The sequence below is a fragment of the Ascidiella aspersa genome, chromosome 3, assembly GCF_963924565.1.
Source record: "Ascidiella aspersa chromosome 3, kaAscAspe10.2, whole genome shotgun sequence".
NCBI classification, from domain to species: domain Eukaryota; kingdom Metazoa; phylum Chordata; class Ascidiacea; order Phlebobranchia; family Ascidiidae; genus Ascidiella; species Ascidiella aspersa.
The window spans coordinates 1,126,049-1,145,259 of record NC_139449.1 but is presented as its reverse complement, the minus strand read 5'-3'; the positions used below and the strand labels follow the sequence as shown (position 1 = coordinate 1,145,259).

At 36.6% G+C, this 19,211-nt stretch overlaps 1 protein-coding gene across 1 annotated transcript; it reads left to right on the top strand.

The window, feature by feature from the left end:
- Positions 1 to 1,217: 1,217 nt before the first annotated feature.
- LOC146158004 (solute carrier family 23 member 1-like) lies at positions 1,218 to 16,748 on the top strand. The gene is made up of 13 exons (XM_083385860.1): positions 1,218 to 1,280; positions 2,245 to 2,373; positions 4,519 to 4,685; positions 6,401 to 6,584; positions 7,966 to 8,147; positions 8,650 to 8,770; positions 9,206 to 9,342; positions 10,031 to 10,198; positions 11,043 to 11,163; positions 12,583 to 12,755; positions 13,296 to 13,477; positions 14,391 to 14,520; positions 16,554 to 16,748. Exons 1-13 carry the CDS (start codon positions 1,233 to 1,235, stop codon positions 16,636 to 16,638), a joined length of 1,827 nt encoding a protein of 608 aa, XP_083241986.1. The 5' UTR covers positions 1,218 to 1,232; the 3' UTR covers positions 16,639 to 16,748.
- Positions 16,749 to 19,211: the final 2,463 nt, after the last annotated feature.

Genomic DNA, 19,211 nt, shown 5'->3' with positions numbered 1-19,211 from the left:
GTAAATTTACCCATGGTGTTTTGCAGATTTATAGTCGTAATTTGACAGGATGCCCAACCATATTTATACCTTATGGCCATGACTGGGCCATGTACCTGCCGGTGTTGAATTTCCGTGCTTACATAACCGATTTATCACTGAACATATGTAGTTGGCCCTTGCAAGGCGAGGGGATAAAACAGGCATGGCACATGGATAATTTTCCGACTGGGTGGTCATCGCCATGACCCGTTTTAACGCGCGCCGCTTAATTTTGTCTCTATCCGGTGAGGGCCGCACATATTTGGCAACCGGTGACATGTCAAATATCCTGTTGAGGTTGTTCGGCGTAATGACCTTGCTTCCAACCTGAACCACATTCGAAAGCGCCCGCAGACCATCCGCAATGCACAAGAACTCCAGTTCCACGTCATACTCTGAGTAAGATGTGCAAAGTGTGACCCCGATTCCCGCCTTTCGAACATCATCCGCTTCCACGTACTCCAATACCTTCGAATTATCGGCCGCTTCCAATGATTCGAAGCCCGACTGAACGTCTTTAACCCTACGTTCGTTTGTCGCTTCTAAAGCCTCGCTAAATTCAGGATATTTGATTTTAAGGTGAATTATTACGGCGCCTAGAAAACATACTAAAAGAAGAATATAGAAAAATTTTGCGTTTACAAATAATTAAAGTTGGCAAATATATAGTTCGGCAGGCTCTCAGGACCACATTTGTCACGTGGGTCTAAACCACGCTGAGACAATATAAAAATTCTTAGCCACACAAACTTTTAAAATAAAGTGCAATGACTGTACGTCTTTTGTACGGCCATCATGCGGTCCATAACTACATGTGAACACTAAGCTATTTAAAAGTAACTCGCGGCCCACTAAAAATGGATCTGCGGCCCACATTTGGGCCACGGCCCACAGTTTGCCGACCACTGACTTAAAGCTTACAATAAATTTACCCTTAGTATTTTAATTTAAGGTCAAGAAACACTGATTTAAAGCAACAGCTCACTATGAGGCGAAATTGGTGCGAGGGAGAGAGGCGATTTTACGCCACACCGGTTTGTAAACAAACCTTCATTGGCGAAGTGAAACCAGGGCGCCCGTAGTAAAACTCATGCGGAGAAAAAGGCACAAGAGGCAAAATGACAAGCCAGCCCGCCCAAGAGATTCAGATCTAGGCTTGGTAGGTAGAGCTGTTGATAGCTGCAGATTGTGATTTAAAGCTTAGATTAGTCATGGCGAAAAATGGAATTTCAGGGGAAGATAACCCAGGTTTTGAAATGGTGAGTTTTTTGTTTTTTAATAAATTAAACTTAACTTTTGCGTTCATTACACGGAAATCACAATATAAAGCTACAATATGTGGGTTAGACGTATTGGGTGGCTTTCAAAACGCTTTTTGTTTTATCATTACCTTAACAACGGTTTAAATTTAAACTTTTGTTAGCTTGGTTTAAGGCTTGAAAATAGTGCTTGTCAAAAAAAGGTGAAACCAAGCCATACGGGCTGAGCTGTAAAACGATTTACATATTCGTTTGTGTTTTAATTTGATTAGAGTAAAAAGTGAGTCGTTAACTAGGAAAAGTATAAATTAATCACGCAACCCGACAAAATTACGGATAAATTTGAGAGTAAGAATATATCAAAAATTTAAAACCCATACAGATGTAGCCTAGCTATCATTTTGAACGATTCGAATAACTCTTTATTCGTTTGAAACACAAAAATGCTTCCTACTTCTGTATGGGCTTTGATATTCTTACTACAACCAAGAAACAACTGGTTGCAATAACAATAGTAAGAAAACATGAATAGCTTATACATGAAGCAACCTCTTCAGTTTGGTTGAGGTACAGCAGGAAGTGCGTGTTTCAGTTTTATCCACTGTCTGTTAACCTTTTTTCGGTGGCGACCAAAGTGCTAAATTGACAGCGAAGCTTTGGCGATCCAAATATCTTCACTGGACCAACTGTAAGCCTAAAGTGAAAAAAACCGCAACAATCAACAGGTGAAATAAGTCCAAATTCAATTAATATCAGCCATTTATTCCTAATTTTCTCAAATTTTGGAGAAAATCATGCTTAGAACCAATCTCTCTATAAATCTAATAATGTGCACTACTGCAGTCGGCAAGCCAACCAAATCAAACGGCTGAAATTTGTGTGGCGACCCTTTGATTGAAATATCGTTTTAAGCAAAACAACCAAATTGTTGAAGGCGAAATTTGACTTTGTTTTGTATTTCCAGGAGAACGGTGTTGCAGAGGAGCAGGTGGGTGTTGGGAGCAGCTCTTCTGATGATGATAAAGGCTCGGGGTTGCTCTACTCTGTGGACGACACTCCTGCCTGGTACACTTGTATTGTGCTTGGGTTGCAAGTAAGATGTCAGAGGAGTTTATAACACGCTAGTTTTTAAGCCAATTTCAATAAGTACTTTATTGTTTTACATTTTTTCTTTTAGAGATTGCCGCTAATGAAGTAAACGAAGCTCGGCATAAATTTGCATCCGGTCAAGGGTCGTGATAAAAATGTCAGCCCTTTAGAAAAAATACGTTCCTACTAGAATGACCATTTAGAAGGTTTGGTAAAACTAGTTTGAGCTAGGTTTGCGTTGCAATGGTAACATCAACGTCAGTATGCGGCCCACCTTAAAAATTATTTTCTATTGCGTCAATTGTAGCATTTTGAGATGTTCGGGTCTGTTTGCGTTAATCTTAGTTGTAGAAAGAAGTAAAAATTGTACTAGTTTGTTCAAACGTCTGCAAAACCCGATGAATAAGATTTAAACCAGAAAATGTACATTGGAGCATAATGGTTGGAGGTTGTAGTAAGACGTACGGTAATAAGAATATCAAAGCCCATACAGAAGTAGGTAGAGCATTTTGGACGTTTCAAGTAACTCTTTATTTATTTCCAACATAAAATGAATAAAAAGTTATTCGAAACGTCCAAAATGATACCTATATACTTCTGTATGGGCTTTGGTATCCTTATTACGTAAAATGAACATTATTTTGCCAGTATGTACTAGTTGCCTCTGGGTGTTGTGGGATAAGATGCCTTGCATGTATTTATAGGCAGTGCAACGTAGAAAAAGCAAGTTGTTGGTAGACACAAATTTGCTTGCCGTTTTGAGTTTGTTATTGTCGTTATTTGGCGATCAAGAATTTAATTAACGATGACTCATCAAGATTTGAGTCACGAAAGACGGAAAAATAACGATGAATATAAGTTCGCGGAAACATATCACAAAAGGATGGATTAAAACTAAGAAATATAATTTCGCGCTAACCTAATATTGTAATGCAAACAAAACTACCTTGGTTGATCGTATTTTTCCTATTCTATAACCGACAACAAGCGCCACGGTCGACGTCTTGTATTGTAGCGTTGGCAGGCTTTCATATAACCATGCTTCATTGTGCGAATGATTGAGATTATAAAACAATTTTGTCAACCGTACTGGACTTTAGTTTCAGAAGTTTGTTTTGCCTAAAATATTCAATGCTATGCTTTTGACCGTTTAAGGTTAGTAAACGTTTCAGAAAGGATAACTGAAACTAAAGGTTTTTAAACAAAGAACCAGTTGAAGGTAATCTAGAAAATGTCCCGTTCTGTTTCGTTACACGTTACACAAGTAAAACAAAGCATGCGATTTTAGACTTATGCATCGCCGGCTGGACCTTCCATGTTATACCAATAACAATTTAACGGTGTGTTTGCTAATAATTAAAACTAAAGCATCTATTCATTATAGAGATCTTATAAACCCTGGTTAAATCAAAATTTTCATTAAAAAGCCGCTCGTTATTCTTGGTTATAAACATTAGACATTACGCTTGTATCAAAATACCGAAAATTTAATTGAAAGAAGTTTAGTTGTTTCGTATTATTTAAAACCGAAGCAACTAATCGTCATTACAGGCACCTAATAGACCTTCAGTGTTATTAATTAAATGAAAAACCACTCGTTATGCTTTGTTTTTATCGCTAAACATGCGCTTGCACCGAAATACCGGCGAGCACCAATTCTATTGAAACAAGTCTTTCTTAAACTGGTCATTATTTTGCCACCGCCCCGGGCCACGTGTTAGCTTCAAGGTCACCGTTCGGGCCACGTGTTTGCTTCAAGGTCGCACACAACATCGTAGCCAAAAGGGTTAGAATCTAGTTTGACATTTACAAGAGTGACATGCATATATAAATCAAAGAAACAAACCATAGAATCGTTGCCAGTACGCGTTAAACATTGCTAACATTCTTTATCGACTTGTATTATAAAAGCATTGAATGTTATCTATCGACTAATATTAAACATTTCTGACATTTTTTAATCGAGTAAAATTATAAAAACATAGAAAATTATTTTTCGAATAATATTATAAAAGCATATATTATTCTTTCGACTAATTCTATAAAATAATACAATATTCTCTATCGAATTATACAGTACTAAACATTCCTAACATTCTTTATCGACCAAAATTATAAAACCATTGATTATTCTCTATCGATTCTCCAGCACTACATTATTGCGGTTGGGGCTCTGATTGGACTTCCCCTACTTCTCGCCCCCGCCCTCTGCATCGCTGATGACGACAGAGGTGACGTCATACGATCGTTCCTGATCAGCAGCCTTTTCTTTGTGTCAGGCATCTGCACGATTCTACAAACCACCTTCGGCGTCAGGTGATAAGCTCTCGTCTAACTGAATATAACGGTTAACTTAATTAAAACCTTAAGTTACTAAAAGTCATTTAATCTGGTAAAACTAAAACCATTCGGCTGGAGGTTGTTGTTAGACGTAAAAAGAATATCATACAGAAGGTTAGACGTAGAAGGAACATCATACCCATACAGAAGTAGGTGTCATTTTGTGAACGGTATAGAAAAATTAGAATCGTTCACAAAATACTACCTACTTTTGATGTTCTTACTATATACAACTATTCGAATCTGGTCAAACTAGATCTAATTGAATTTCGCCCCATCAACTAAAATGAATTTGGTCAAACTAAAACTATTCGAATCGAAATGTCGACCAACAAAGTACAAGTTGAGCTAAATAAACCGGATCATTTGCAGGCAGGCGTTCACTCAAAACCAGTAAATTAGTATTTCTGGGTTCCCCGTAATAACAAATGTACTTAAAAACAATGCACACGAATAAATAAATTTGCACATAAAAATCAAGATTAAAAACGATTCGGTCACCAAATCTACGCCAATAAATGAAAAAAGTGTTTGGTTCGTGTCAAAAAATGGTTGACAACAAAGGCTTGCAAGGAAATTAGACCAGTAGGTCAGTTTGCAGCCTTTGTGCAAACCAGACAATGCCAGCTCAAAGTACGTTCACCCCAAAACGACAAAAGTTACCTACACGTGATAAACGCAAGTGTTCCGCTTCACTGATCTAGGTAAACAGCAGTCATTCCGCTTCAATGGCTACGGTATATTCTGGAAAAATCTGGGAAATTCTGGGGTAATAAACAGGGTAATCTTGTAACCTGATAACCACTTTGTTAGAGCTAGGTTTTAAATTTCTTAAATTTAGCACTCCTAATGAATCCATATGTTTTTTTAGTCACAACCAGGCTTTTTACTTATTTCTTTATTTTGAATATTTACATGCAATAAGAATATCAAAGCCCATACAGAAGTAGGTATCATTTTGGACGTTTCGAATAACTCTTTATTCATTTTCAACATTAACTCTTTATTCATTTCATCAAAATGCTACCTACTTATTAAGTCTTACTACAACCTCCAACCATTATGCTCTAAAAAAATATTTACATGTTTTTAAGTTTTTTTATAATTATGACTTTTTATGAGTATTTTAACATAATATTAAATCGACATGTTTCTGACTTCACATATCCTGGCCTATATTTCACATCGCTACACTGTGCACTGATCTGTACTGTGGCTTAAAGATGATTACCAAAGCCTGATGTCAATTAAATCGAACAAAAAGCTTTGAGTTCCACCTTTTATAGTGAGTTTGAATATATTTCAGCCACATTAACTGATTGTTGTACAAACTCGTATCGAAACGAATTTTGTAAGATGATGTCGATTTACTCACATTCGTCTTTTACATTCATTTTCAAGATAACATATATATAAATTATATATAGAAGCCAAAGAATTCGATAAAATAGGTAATAAAAATTATGAATGCACTCTCAACAAATATAAACCCGTTTGATAAGAATTCCGTTCCATCTTTTATAAGATTTTAATAGATTTCAATTACATTAGCTAATTATGGTGCAAGTGTGCCTAGCAAACCGTCTTTTTTAAGATGATGTCGCTTTACTGACCTATTTGTACTTAAAATTTATTTTCAAGAAACGTAAAACCTACTTTCCGTTGAACTTTATAAAAAAAATTGTTCGCAGGCTTCCAATAATGCAGGGGAGCACATTTTCCTTCTTGCCCCCCACCCTGGCCATCCTGAACCTCCCTCACAACATTTGTCCCCCTGCCCTGCCCCCCAGCCCCAACTCAACTATGCCCTTGTACAAGGATTTTGACGGCATGGTCGTGAATGGGGACGAATTATGGATGAGGAGGATGAGAGAGGTTACTTAACTTATACTTGAGCACTTAACTTATACTTAAGTACACTTCCCTTTTACTTGAGGCCACTTAACTTTACACTTAAGCATTTGTCTTACACTTAACCACTTATCTTACACTTGAGCTCATTTTTCTTACAATTTTGAAGCCATTGTGGAAAAAACGAATCGTAAAAAATGTAACAGCAGTTTAAATAACCCTGTCAATAACAAATAAGTTTAATTGATGTTTTGGTACAAATTATGTAACAGTATTGTAAGCATTACTTTATGAAATAATTACAGGGTAACATATATTCCAGTATGCAAAAAGGGATAGTAAATTTCACAGCAAAAACGTACACCGTTGAGAAATTTTTGAAGATGGTCAAGAATCCTATACCAGTTTACCGCATTTTTGTTCGGGGGTTTATTTACTAACATCATTTTAGGGGCAAAATTTGGGTTCGGGTAGTGTAAGCAATATTATTGAATAACAAATATAACAATACTTGACTTACCCTCACCTAAACACTAGAGCGCCGTTAACTTTACACCTAACCACTAATGCACTCGCAAAATAGAAAAGTACATAACGCCACCGGATTTGGGGGAGGAACAGCTTTAAACCACAAGTGGTTATGCAAAGAAAGGGATCAGGTAGAACTATATAAAGACAAATCGTATTGAATTCTCGACAGGCTTTCGCACAACTGTGCTTAATCAGGTCAAAGTAGAAATGAAGACAATTAAAATGCACGTAAAAGCACAAGCGCGAGTAAAAGGTGATAGAATGGTGACGTCTAACATATCCACAGGCACATGCTTGCAAAACGTGTACAACTGGCACAAAAACAATAATAGCAGGAGATCAAGCGTGCCATGAGACGTAATGTGACTTAAAGCCCAAATCTCGGTTAACACCAACATTGGTGGCAATGAACTTCTGAATATGCTTTGTTCGGCATCTCGAGTTTAAAAACTACTTATATGCAAGCTATATAGTTTTTTAATGTTTTTTCTAATTAAAATATACTTGTAAGACATTGGCAACTAAAAATACACAATTTGGATTCTATTTGAATAAGAATATTAGCAGAACTGACGATGCTTCTTGCGTAACTATAGTATTCTGCTTTTGTTGAATAAAGTTGTTTTGGATCTTTTTTACAACCTTTGTGGTTTTGCTTGAAACTAAAAAAATGGTCTAACTAAAAATGGCTATTGTGCAGTAAGATTTGAACTCACGACCTCGACCATTCGAAGCTAGCAGATTTTTTATATATCTCCGATGGTTATAAGACAAATGCGAACCTCGCTTGGATGCAAAGAGACTGGTCCTTCTGTTTTGGCGATGTTTTAGAGATTGCTTTTGCGAAAAAAAACACCGGTCCTTTTCGCCACAGGTCCAGGGTGCCATCGCTGTCGCCGCCTGCTTCCAGTTCCTGATGGGCCTGACCGGGGCGTTTGGGTTCCTCCTTAGGTTCATCGGGCCCCTGACCATCGCCCCCTCCATTGCGCTCATTGGACTGGACCTGTTTTCGGCCGCTTACTACCAAGCTTCGGCGCAGTGGGGAATCGCAATGTTGTAAGTGATTAATCAAGAGATGCTAAATAAATGATAAGTTAGGAATGATAAAAATTGCGTTTCATTTCGTCTGTGATTTAATATTGGCGTGCCAAAACTGTTTAATCAAGAGTTGTTACACATACTATTTGGCTTTGATATTCACTTTTAAAGTACATTTTAGATCCCTGCATAGTTTACATAGTTTATCATGCTCTTAAAAATGGCAACTTTAGAATTTGTCAAACACTCTAAAACATTTTTTGCGTCTTAGAAAAAAATCAATTTAAAATTAGCATAATAATAAAGATAAAGTTTTATACCCGCCACTCTACAAGTTGCTGCATTATATTCTGAAGAGGGTCACATGCACATTTTGCACAAAAATTGTCCGCGAAACATTTCCTGCTGGAGAAAGCATAAAGCAAGATGGCCGTCAATAATCTCTGTCATTAGAAATGATTTATGCTATTTCATAAGTAGCATGTTTAAATATGTATGGATTTTTTGTTTTTGTTTTTAGCACAGCGTTCGTGATGATCTTGTGCTCGCAATATCTCAAGAACGTTAAGGTGCCACTCCCTGCTTTTTCGAGGAGGAAGAAATGCCACATCGTGTGGGCTCCCATCTTCAAGATGTACCCAGTAGGTGCTTGAATTAAACAAAATTTACAAAAAAAATTTGAACAACCGAAACCCGGTAGGCGCTTGTATTGTGCTTTTAATATAGTAATAAGAAAAAGGCCATTTTTAGTGTTATGTGATGAAAATTTCACGAAAACAAAGGCGCCATGGCTCGTTCAAAGTATTTAGACTTTGGTGCTTAGTGTTTAGGTTTAAAGCGCACATGCTTCATGCAAAGCTAAATTTATGTGTCCAATTTCATTTACGCTTTGTGTAGCTGTTGTGTTTTACATAAGTCTAGATAATTTTTTAAAGACCTAGGGCAGGACAGGAACATTCTGCTGTCATATGATTATATCCATGTATTAAAATACAACTTGATACTGTGTTTATTTAACTTGGTCTTATACTTGTCTCTGACATTCAAGTTCGTTAAAAATGTTCATATCTTTAAAGGTTTTGTTCGCCCTGATAACAGCCTGGCTCCTCTGCCTTATTCTCACTGAGACCAACGTTTTCCCGAGCGACCCAAACAACATAAACTCTAGAGCGAGGACAGATCGCAGGTCAAACGTCATCTCAAACGCGCCTTGGTGAGTTGAAGCATGACAACATTTTTAGATGGTTTACTTCACCATTGATGTAACAACAAAAATGTTTCACTTTTACATATAGCGATCTGTTTGGTGTCAAATTGTTGTAAATTTGTTTGCTTATTTAGGCGTAGAAAGAATATCAAAGCCAATTATTATTTTCAGCATCTCTCAAAATGCTTCCTACTTCTGAATGGGCTTTTATATTCCTCACACATTTTCTGTAACCTCCAGCCATCATGCTGCAATGTTTGCTTATTATGTGTGTGCTTAGGGGCATTATCATATGTTCTCGCGTAAGGCTGTATAATACAAGACGACGTAGACGTGTTCCAGTAAAGTTCTCGAGTGGAGCGTAAAACCGCCATAGTTATAGTTACATAAACTCTCATTTTTTAATCAAATGCATTAGGCATTTGAGTTCTAACGCAGTTAAAATTTGCAAAAAAAATAGTTTAGGTACGGCCATGGGTGTGTACCCCCTGAAAATGTGCCATCCGCAAGAAATCACTAAGAAACGATTTAATCTTAAATAAAATTTGTTTGCATTAACATATAATTAAGATGTGCAATATATATATATTAGTTTACGTGCCCTGGAAATATCTGGAAATAATCTGCAAAAATATAAAATCTGTGTAGGCCAATTAAAAGATTGATGACGTTAACAAACCCCTTTGTGACGCAGGTTCCGCTTCCCTTACCCCGGACAGTGGGGATTACCCCGGGTTACGGTGGCGGGGTTCGCAGGGATGTTAGCGGGGGTCATCGCGGGGATGATCGAGTCGGTGGGGGACTACTACGCATGCGCACGACTGTCAGGGGCCCCCAACCCGCCTCCCCATGCAATCAACAGGTGGGTGTTAGTTTTTGTAGACTCGCTGTGACGTAATCTTGTGACGTAATTTCTAAACATTTAATGGGTTCCTGTAAGACATTTTTTCTACGTTCAACTTATACACGTTTTTATACATTTATTCGTATAACAAAAAACGATTATGACATCGTAATGTGAATTCCCTCTTTATGTATATGTTTTTATTTTGGTGTTTTTTGTTGGTTTTTTTACTCTGTACGCTTTTATGTTTTTGGAAATACCTTGATTTGAGTTGTAAACCTCCCCATGCAATCAACAGATGAGAGTTGTATTATTATTCGTGCTTTTACTTTGAGCACTTTTGTATTTTTTGCAAATATCTTTAAATGTTGTATTCTGTTGTTATTTAACTTGTTATATTGGAGTTCACTTTATACACATTTGTACTTTTAGTTAGATGTGATTTTTAAACCATACCGGTCACGTGGATACTCCCCCAAACTTTATTGTGTTTTTTCTTGCTTTATGTGCTTTAGATAATAATGATGCTTATAGGAGTAAAATATTATCTATCGTATAACATATAAACAAACTAATTTTTAATTTATAAGTTCTGTACTTAGTTTAATCTTTAGCATTGATGTGAAACCAGATTTGTCTGTTCCTCACCATTCGGATTAATTCTGTTTAAATAAACGTTTACATTTGTTCCTTAACACGAAAAAGACTCAATAAAAAATACATTCCAATTGAACCTATCTGAACTGTAAAAGTGCCATCTACTACTATTTAACGTTAACAGTTCACAAATAGATAAAGTATCTTTAAAGTGGGCAAAACACAAATTCCTCCTTTCATTTGTAAAAAAATATCCTTTTTCCAGAGGAATCCTCATGGAGGGCTTCGGTTGTATTTTGGCCGGTGTGATCGGGACTGGAACCGGTACAACTTCGTTCAGTGAAAACATTGGAGCTATTGGAATAACTCGCGTTGGAAGCCGAAGGGTAAGAAGCAAAGTGTGTCAAAGAAACATATGAACACACATATGAGTGTTAACAACTGATAGCCCTTCTGAAGTTGCTTTTTGACCAACGATTACGGCTTACGTATAATTAGTACACTGAAAACGATTGCAGATTAACCGAATCTGTCGATCAATGATGCAAGCAGGGCAGACTAGAAAAACAACTAGCCTGCTGTGAGGTTCGAACTCAAGACCTCAGGTCAAGCCGGGACCGTCGCTCTACCAACTGAGCTACACAGGCTCAGAGAGGAGCGAGTCGAGAAACAACCATACGCCAATAATTGCTCAATCTGTTAGTACAAGCAACCTCATAGAAGGGGATCCACAGTACCATATCATTTATTCAATGAAACATTCACACACATATGAGTGTTAACAACTGAGACTTGAAGATAACTTAGATTCGCTTTACTTAAAAGTGAATTAGGGTCAGTGGACTGAATTTAGCTCAAGCGTTCCTGGGAAGATTATTTTACGCGACCTGTATTTTAATAATGATTTTTAAATCCAAAACGGTCGGGTAAATTAAATTCATCTTGGTGAAACGTTTCAATACCTGCTTGTATCTAATAGAAGGTTCGCCAAAACATTTGCAGCGTTAAACGCAATTTTAACGCAATTAGGTATACGCTTGGTAAAGTTTGGTTTGCACTTCAAGTTTCGCAGGCACAGTTCGTGCTTTATGTCAAGCGTTTGCTAATGTTTTACGAATTTAATATTTTTAAATAAAACCCCATCTTAAAAAGATTTTAAATATGCCATGTCGCTCATTGCACCGGAGTGAACTTTCGGCTAAATTATATGCAGCTTCTGTATATAGTCTTTGGCTTGACTTAAACATGATTTCTTTGCCACTGTTAAGCTAAATACACAAGAGTGGAGCAAGAATTTCTGGTGTCTTGCACGAACTGCGGTGTAATAAAAGTTAAACACAAAAGCTCCCGCTTTCTAAGTAAACACAACATTATAAGGTTGACCGATTGTTAAAACATTTCAGTTTGCGAACGTGATTTTCCAATAGGATGTGTTGAGTGTTAGTATTTTATATTGCAATGGTCTAATGGGTTTAATTTTGAATTTAGAAAACACATATCTCCACGAAAAGAAGATTTAAACTAAAAACTAATAAATTTAGGATTATCTGAGCTTTGTTTTAAATGAGACCCTTGGATTTACAAATCGTTTAAAATTGATTTTTTTTGTTTTTGTTTAAATTGAAGTTTCCCCCAAAACAGAAAACCACTGCATAGTCATTGTTTTTGGGCAAGAAACACAAGTTTTAAGTGTTTTGGTAAACAATTAGGCATATATGGCCTCTGTAGTGCATTTGCTACACACCAAATTTTCTGTACGTACACATGCGTTGAGCTGCATATACTTACGTTATACGTGGGTGCAGGTGCTGCAAGTTGCCGGATGCTTGTTCGTTGTTCTTGGGATGTTGAGCAAGTTCGGGAGCATCTTCGTGGCGATCCCGGATCCTGTGCTTGGAGGACTCTTCTGTGTGATGTTCGGGATGATCGCAGCTGTCGGCATCAGCAACCTGCAGTACGTCGACCTTAACTCGCCCAGGTAAACATCTACACACTGGTACACACAACAAAGCTTGATACCAATGCCCATATAGAAGTAGGTGTCACTTTTAAAGTTACAAATAAATCTTAACTCATTGTAGATATTTGGAGCATAATGGTTGGAGGTTGTAGTAAGACGTAATAAGAGTATCAAAGTCCATATAGAAGTAGGTATCATTTCGAACGTCTTAAATAAATGTTAGTTCATTGTTGACGTTGAAATGAATAAAGAGATATTTTAAACGTTTAAAATGCAACATACTTCTGAATTGGGCTTGATATTTATTCTACATCTAACTACAACCTCCAGCTATTATCCTAAGATTTGCTTAAAATGATCACAAAATGCTTCCTACTTCTGTATGGGCTTTGATATTTGTTCTATGTCTAACTACACCCTCCATTCGCATCAGTCATAGTTTCACCAAAAACACGCATGTTAGAAATTAGAAACTAATCATAACTAAGTTATGAGAAATATGTCTCGTCAATCAACATATTTTGCAATGAGATGTCTCATTCACTTTATACTTTCCAGAAACCTCTTTATAATCGGCTTCTCAATGTTCATGGGCCTCACAGTTCCCGAATGGATGAAGGCCAACCCGGGTGTGATAAACACAGGTTCAGTTGAGGGCGACCAGATACTAGCGGTGCTTTTGCAAACATCCATGTTGGTCGGTGGGCTGCTGGCTCTTCTGCTCGATAACACAATACCAGGTGGGTGTACCTTGGTTGACTTGTGCGCACTATAGGGCCATGCAAACTACTATGTTGCACTGTTTCCATGCACATATACCTCGTATCATCTCTGATTAAATACTATTACATTTTCTAAAATTAGTTAGGTATGAATATTTATTATGCCCACACTATAGTCAAAAACAGAGATGTCAAGACAATTTGTATCACTCAAAATAAATAGGGCCGGCGCGTTTTACCCAAATTACTTTCCTATGGATTTTTCGCAGAAAGTTGAAGAAGCGATAAGAGCGTTTTGTTCGTTGAATTTTATAAATGTAAGTATAAATATAAAAGGGTATGTCTTTATGGAATCGAAAACCATTGGCAGCAGGTTTCTGCTTGTCGATCACTGTTCCGCTGACGCGTATATTAAGTTTAAAAACCCGAGTTAAACCAGGATCAGACACATACGAGAATATTTAAAATGGCGTATCTTTATGGAATCCAAAACCATTGGCGGCTTGTCGATCACTGTCCCGGTCACATGTTTAGGTTAGAATACAAGTTTCTATAGTTGCAAGTTATGCCGCCCAGAGTGGTAACAAAGTCAAAAATCTTTTAAAATTAATCTGCGTATTGAAAAGCCTTTGGAAAAGCCCATGTTTTACCGAAAGTCTTTGAATATTATTTGAGTATATTTTATGTTTAGCTGAAGTTATATGTTTCAAACAAGCCGTTAAAAAAAAGTAATAAAAAATATTTTTAATTGTGTTGAACATGACAAATATATTGTTACCTGTCTGCAGCTCATTTGTTTGTCAATCTTAAATTGATTCACTACCAAAAAGCATGCCCAAGGTAAAGAGCTAAGACTGAACTTCAGGCAGTTTTATTTGCGGTACATGTTCAATGACGTCATGTGTGATGACATCATTTTGCCTGTGTACAGGGACGGAGAGCGAGCGTGGAATCGTGAAATGGAGGAAGACACAAAACGGGATGGAAGTAGAAGACGAAGAAAAGTTAGAGGAAAAAGTTGCAGCTTGCTACGATCTCCCCTTTCCTACTAACTGCTGCAAGTATGACGTCACAATCAAACTTTTATGTGCAGTTTTTCTAATGCGAAGAATTGGAGCTATTTCTAAATTTATTTTTAAATTGTTTGTGTGGTTTAACTTTAATTCTAATTTAGTTTGGCAAAAATGCTACTTTGCATAAATAATGTGAATTAATTAGTCAAAATATCCAATCTTTCCATCCCCACTGATTGCAGCGAGTATGACGTCACAATGATATTTGGACAACTCAGTAGGTCTAGTTTTCTTATTCGTTCTAATCTAATTTCGAAATTTGCCAAAAACGCTACTTTGTCCAACGGTAAGTCTCTTAGTCAGAACAAATAAGGTGAAATGATTGGTCAAAATATCCGATTTTTACTTCCCGACTAATTGCTGCAAGATGTATGACGTCACAATGATAGCATTCAGCTCGGTGAAGAGGGCTTTTCGCGATTTCGGTCGTAACCGTCGCGCTAGAATTTTTGGTCGTCCAATATTTACTGATTGAAACTATGGATGTCCGGTACTTGACATTTTATTCCGATATTACGAGTATCGATACTACCACTTGGTATCGGGAATCGGCTCCGATCCGATATTATCGGACGAGTACCGATACTACCACTTGGTATCGGGTATCGGCTCCGATCCGATATTATCGGACGAGTATCGATACTACCACTTGGCATCGGGTATCGGCTCCGATCCGATATTATCGGACGAGTACCGATACTACCACTCGGGATCGGGTATCGGCTCCGATCCGATATTATCGGACGAGTACCGATACTACCACTTGGTATCGGGTATCGGCTCCGATCCGATATTATCGGACGAGTACCGATACTACCACTCGGGATCGGGTATCGGCTCCGATCCGATATTATCGGACGAGTACCGATACTACCACTTGGTATCGGGTATCGGCTCCGATCCGATATTATCGGACGAGTATCGATACTACCACTTGGCATCGGGTATCGGCTCCGATCCGATATTATCGGACGAGTACCGATACTACCACTCGGGATCGGGTATCGGCTCCGATCCGATATTATCGGACGAGTACCGATACTACCACTTGGTATCGGGTATCGGCTCCGATCCGATATTATCGGACGAGTACCGATACTACCACTCGGGATCGGGTATCGGCTCCGATCCGATATTATCGGACGAGTACCGATACTACCACTCGGGATCGGGTATCGGCTCCGATCCGATATTATCGGACATTCTTAATTGAACTTAATGATTTAAAATTAAAATTTAGCTCAACAAAACTAAAATATTAAATATTAAAGTTTTGCCTAAAATACCATTAAAAGCATGTATTTATTGCAATGGTTCTTAAAGTATGGGTCGCGCAGGGTAAAAAATGGGTCGCTCTATGGTGATTCAATCCTGCGCAAACGAACTTTTTTATTTCATTTTTAAAATATTTTCAATTCAATCATAACTGAATTATTGCATCATAAGCTTTTCACGTGGCTTCAAATCTGTAACTGGATTATTGCATCATAAGTGGTTTTAAGAAGGTTTTGATGGCAGCCAGCTACAGTATAGTCATAGCCAACTACAGCAGCTGCTAAGAAAGCTTTTAGACGCCACAACAAGCCACGCTGATATTATAAAGGAAAAAATTTAGTTTCACCAATCACACTAAAATAAATCAATCATTTGCTTGTAATCAATCATTTTTTATAGAACTGTGTAGGCTACTATATCTGGCTGTCGTGTCTTTTTTTGATGTTTGAGGCTTGGGTCGTGAGATGCTCCTAAAACTCAGATTTGGGTCGCGCTTAAAAAATTTTTAAAACCACTGATTTACTGAATGCAATATAATCGTTAAACTTAGAGATTAAAGAAGTACTAAGTAATAATAAAAAACAAAAATAACACCAAAAGATTATGTTCAATATACATTTGAGATCAAAATAAGTTATTTATAAAACGTTGGTATATTTAAAATAGAGCGTAAATTTAAACATGACAAAAACATTTAAGGTCAGTACGATGATTGACGTTTTTTAACCTTATTTTTCTTGTTTCAGACTTTCAAAGTACATTCCTTTCCTGCCTGAATATGGACGTAAGAAAAAAACATCTTCAGAAGAAGAACAAGCCACAAAATTTTAGCAACTTTTACTCTGTTGTGCGTCGTGTTTACATGTTTATAGTATTACTAACATTATTGTATTTTTAAGTGTATTTCGCTCCCTCAATAAACATTATGCGCTTAATTTTAAGCAATCTGAGATCTCTTCTGAGATTAAACTACAGTATTTTGGCAAATATATTCGGTCATTGGATTTTACATCAAGTTTAGGAAGTTAAATGTTACAAAGAAGTTATGAGTTTGATTTAAGTAGTCTGAGCGGAATCCAAAAGAACAACATTTTAGGAATATTTGCTTTAACAGCAGCCCGAGCATGCACACCCTTCGCTAGCTTGACATTTGGTTTTAAACTGTTCAATAATTATAAATAATGGCTGACGGAATTCTTATTGAACAACGATACAAAGTGTTGAAAACAATAACAATGTTATAATTATTTTTTATGGGATCTAGGTCTGTTTCAACAATGCTAGTTTGTTTAATAAAACCGAAACAACTTTATTTCAAAATCGCATATTAGACGCATTAAGTAGAATATAAACATTTGCAGCTTACACAATATGAACAACGATACAAGAGCGCAAAAATGATCAGAATTACGTCATTGTAATGGCGTCATAGGTTTGAGTGATTTGATTTGACGCAAAACCAACAGCTTAAGAACAATTCCGTTAGAAATGACGTATTCGGTCTATCGAGGTTGTGCGATTGCGTAATCATGAACTTTTAATGAGCTCGCAATCTTTAAGTGCAGTTTAAGTGGAAAAGCTCTGAACCAAATCTGACACTTTCTGCTTTCAGAAATACAATAGAAGTGCGAAATATCTAAAATAGAAGGCATGGCTGTCACGCGAATTTGCCGGTTGCGAAAGTCGAATGTAAATGTCAATAATAATCTTAATAGTTAAATTTCGCAACTGGCAGCACCAGCATCGACTGTGATGGCGCGTTTGGGATAAACGAAACAACCTTCCTTGATAAAAATGCTTCTAAATATTAAGTGAAGATGATACAAGCTCGTATTGAAACGTCTTATAAATCAAGATGATGTCGATCTACTCGACCTTTTTGCAATTTATTGTCAAGCAAAACTAAAAAATATTTTTTAATAATTTATAGATATTGTTTCTATACTGACATTTTTTTTGTTATTATTGAATAGTTACTGTTAATAATTTACTTTGATCTCATCCACTATTGATTTGGATTTAATAGAAAAACTTTCTCCAGCATTACACATTGAATAAAAATATTCGACTATTAAAAAAATATTACCGTTTAACAAGTATAAAAACCTATAGTATTTTTTCTAAAAAAATCACAATAATCCTTTGTATGCCTCACTCAACCAGGTTGACTAGAACTCTGTACTGGTACCTAGCGGCAAAACTGCCAAACTTTTTGTACACTAGAGGCGCAGTTAGCAATTAGCAATATCTTTAAGGCAAAGGTTTTTAACCAGGGGAATTTTCGGCTATTCCTGGAGAAAGGGACTTGAATGAACCTGGTGACATATCCATGATTGACAACAAGTTACAGACTTGTACCAATTTTTTGTTAAAACTTGACAGTTAAAACGTATTTACATATTAAAGATGCTGGCCCAATATGTTCCTCAATATGGTCAAATCGGTTCAGAAAACGGAACATTTTATCGCCACTAAGAATTATAAGATGAATGACTTTCTCTGAAAATGGGCAGGGCGCTTTTAAAGCTTAGTACCAACTGTATGCCTTCCTTCTAAATCGTCGCTTACGGACATGTTATTTCTTGCCTCTTTTTTTCGCACTCGTTTTGTCGCTATATAAATAAATTCTATAAAAAAAATTTAAAAATAAAATAAAATTTCACACTTGAGGCTAATTTTTATATTTTGATGCAAGATAATGAGAAAACCCCACTACAAAATATGAACTGTGTAGGTATTTTTCGCAAACAAGACAAACTTTTGACTGAAGTTTATAATTCCACAATGCGGTATGTCCTTTTTTTAATTAATTCTATGACGTCATATATTGTTTAATTAAAATACCATTCAGCAAAGACGAAAACCAACAAATTTTTTACCAGTATTAATATAGAGACCGGGAAGCTTAATCTTGAAGTAATAGGATAAAGGGTTGTTTTTAATTTAGTTTTGAAAACCGTTTTAACAGGACAGGGTGGAACAGATTGGTAACGTCTAGTGTAATAGGAAAACAAAAGTAGCATTTATTCAGATTAAAAACAACAACATTTTGCTAAATAATATATTTAAATAACCCAACCGAATATTACAATTTAATCTGAAATTTTTATACTATGAAAGAAGCGAATTTAGCATAGTTGTTCCTACTGCACCAAAATAAATCCAAAAGATCTGGGAGCAGTATTTAGTGCAAAAAATAACTCGCCGACACTACAAAAAATGTTTGAAGACTAATTCTTTTTAGTAAACGAAACATTTAACTGGCAAACAAACTATAGTATGCTGCCACAACTCGGGAGTTGCAATCACAACTGACCACTTATTTTTTTCTTGAAAACGTACTTCCATATTAAGCGCAATAACTTGCACAAATACAACGAATGAATAACCGGCGCGATACGGTG

Excerpts from the sequence above, each read along its gene's own strand:
- LOC146158004 (XM_083385860.1), top strand. The coding sequence starts at position 1,233 with ATGGCGAAAAATGGAATTTCAGGGGAAGATAACCCAGGTTTTGAAATG. Across the intron at positions 8,771-9,205 it reads CCATCTTCAAGATGTACCCA|GTTTTGTTCGCCCTGATAAC; the intron begins GTAGGTGCTTGA and ends ATATCTTTAAAG. Across the intron at positions 10,199-11,042 it reads CCTCCCCATGCAATCAACAG|AGGAATCCTCATGGAGGGCT; the intron begins GTGGGTGTTAGT and ends TCCTTTTTCCAG.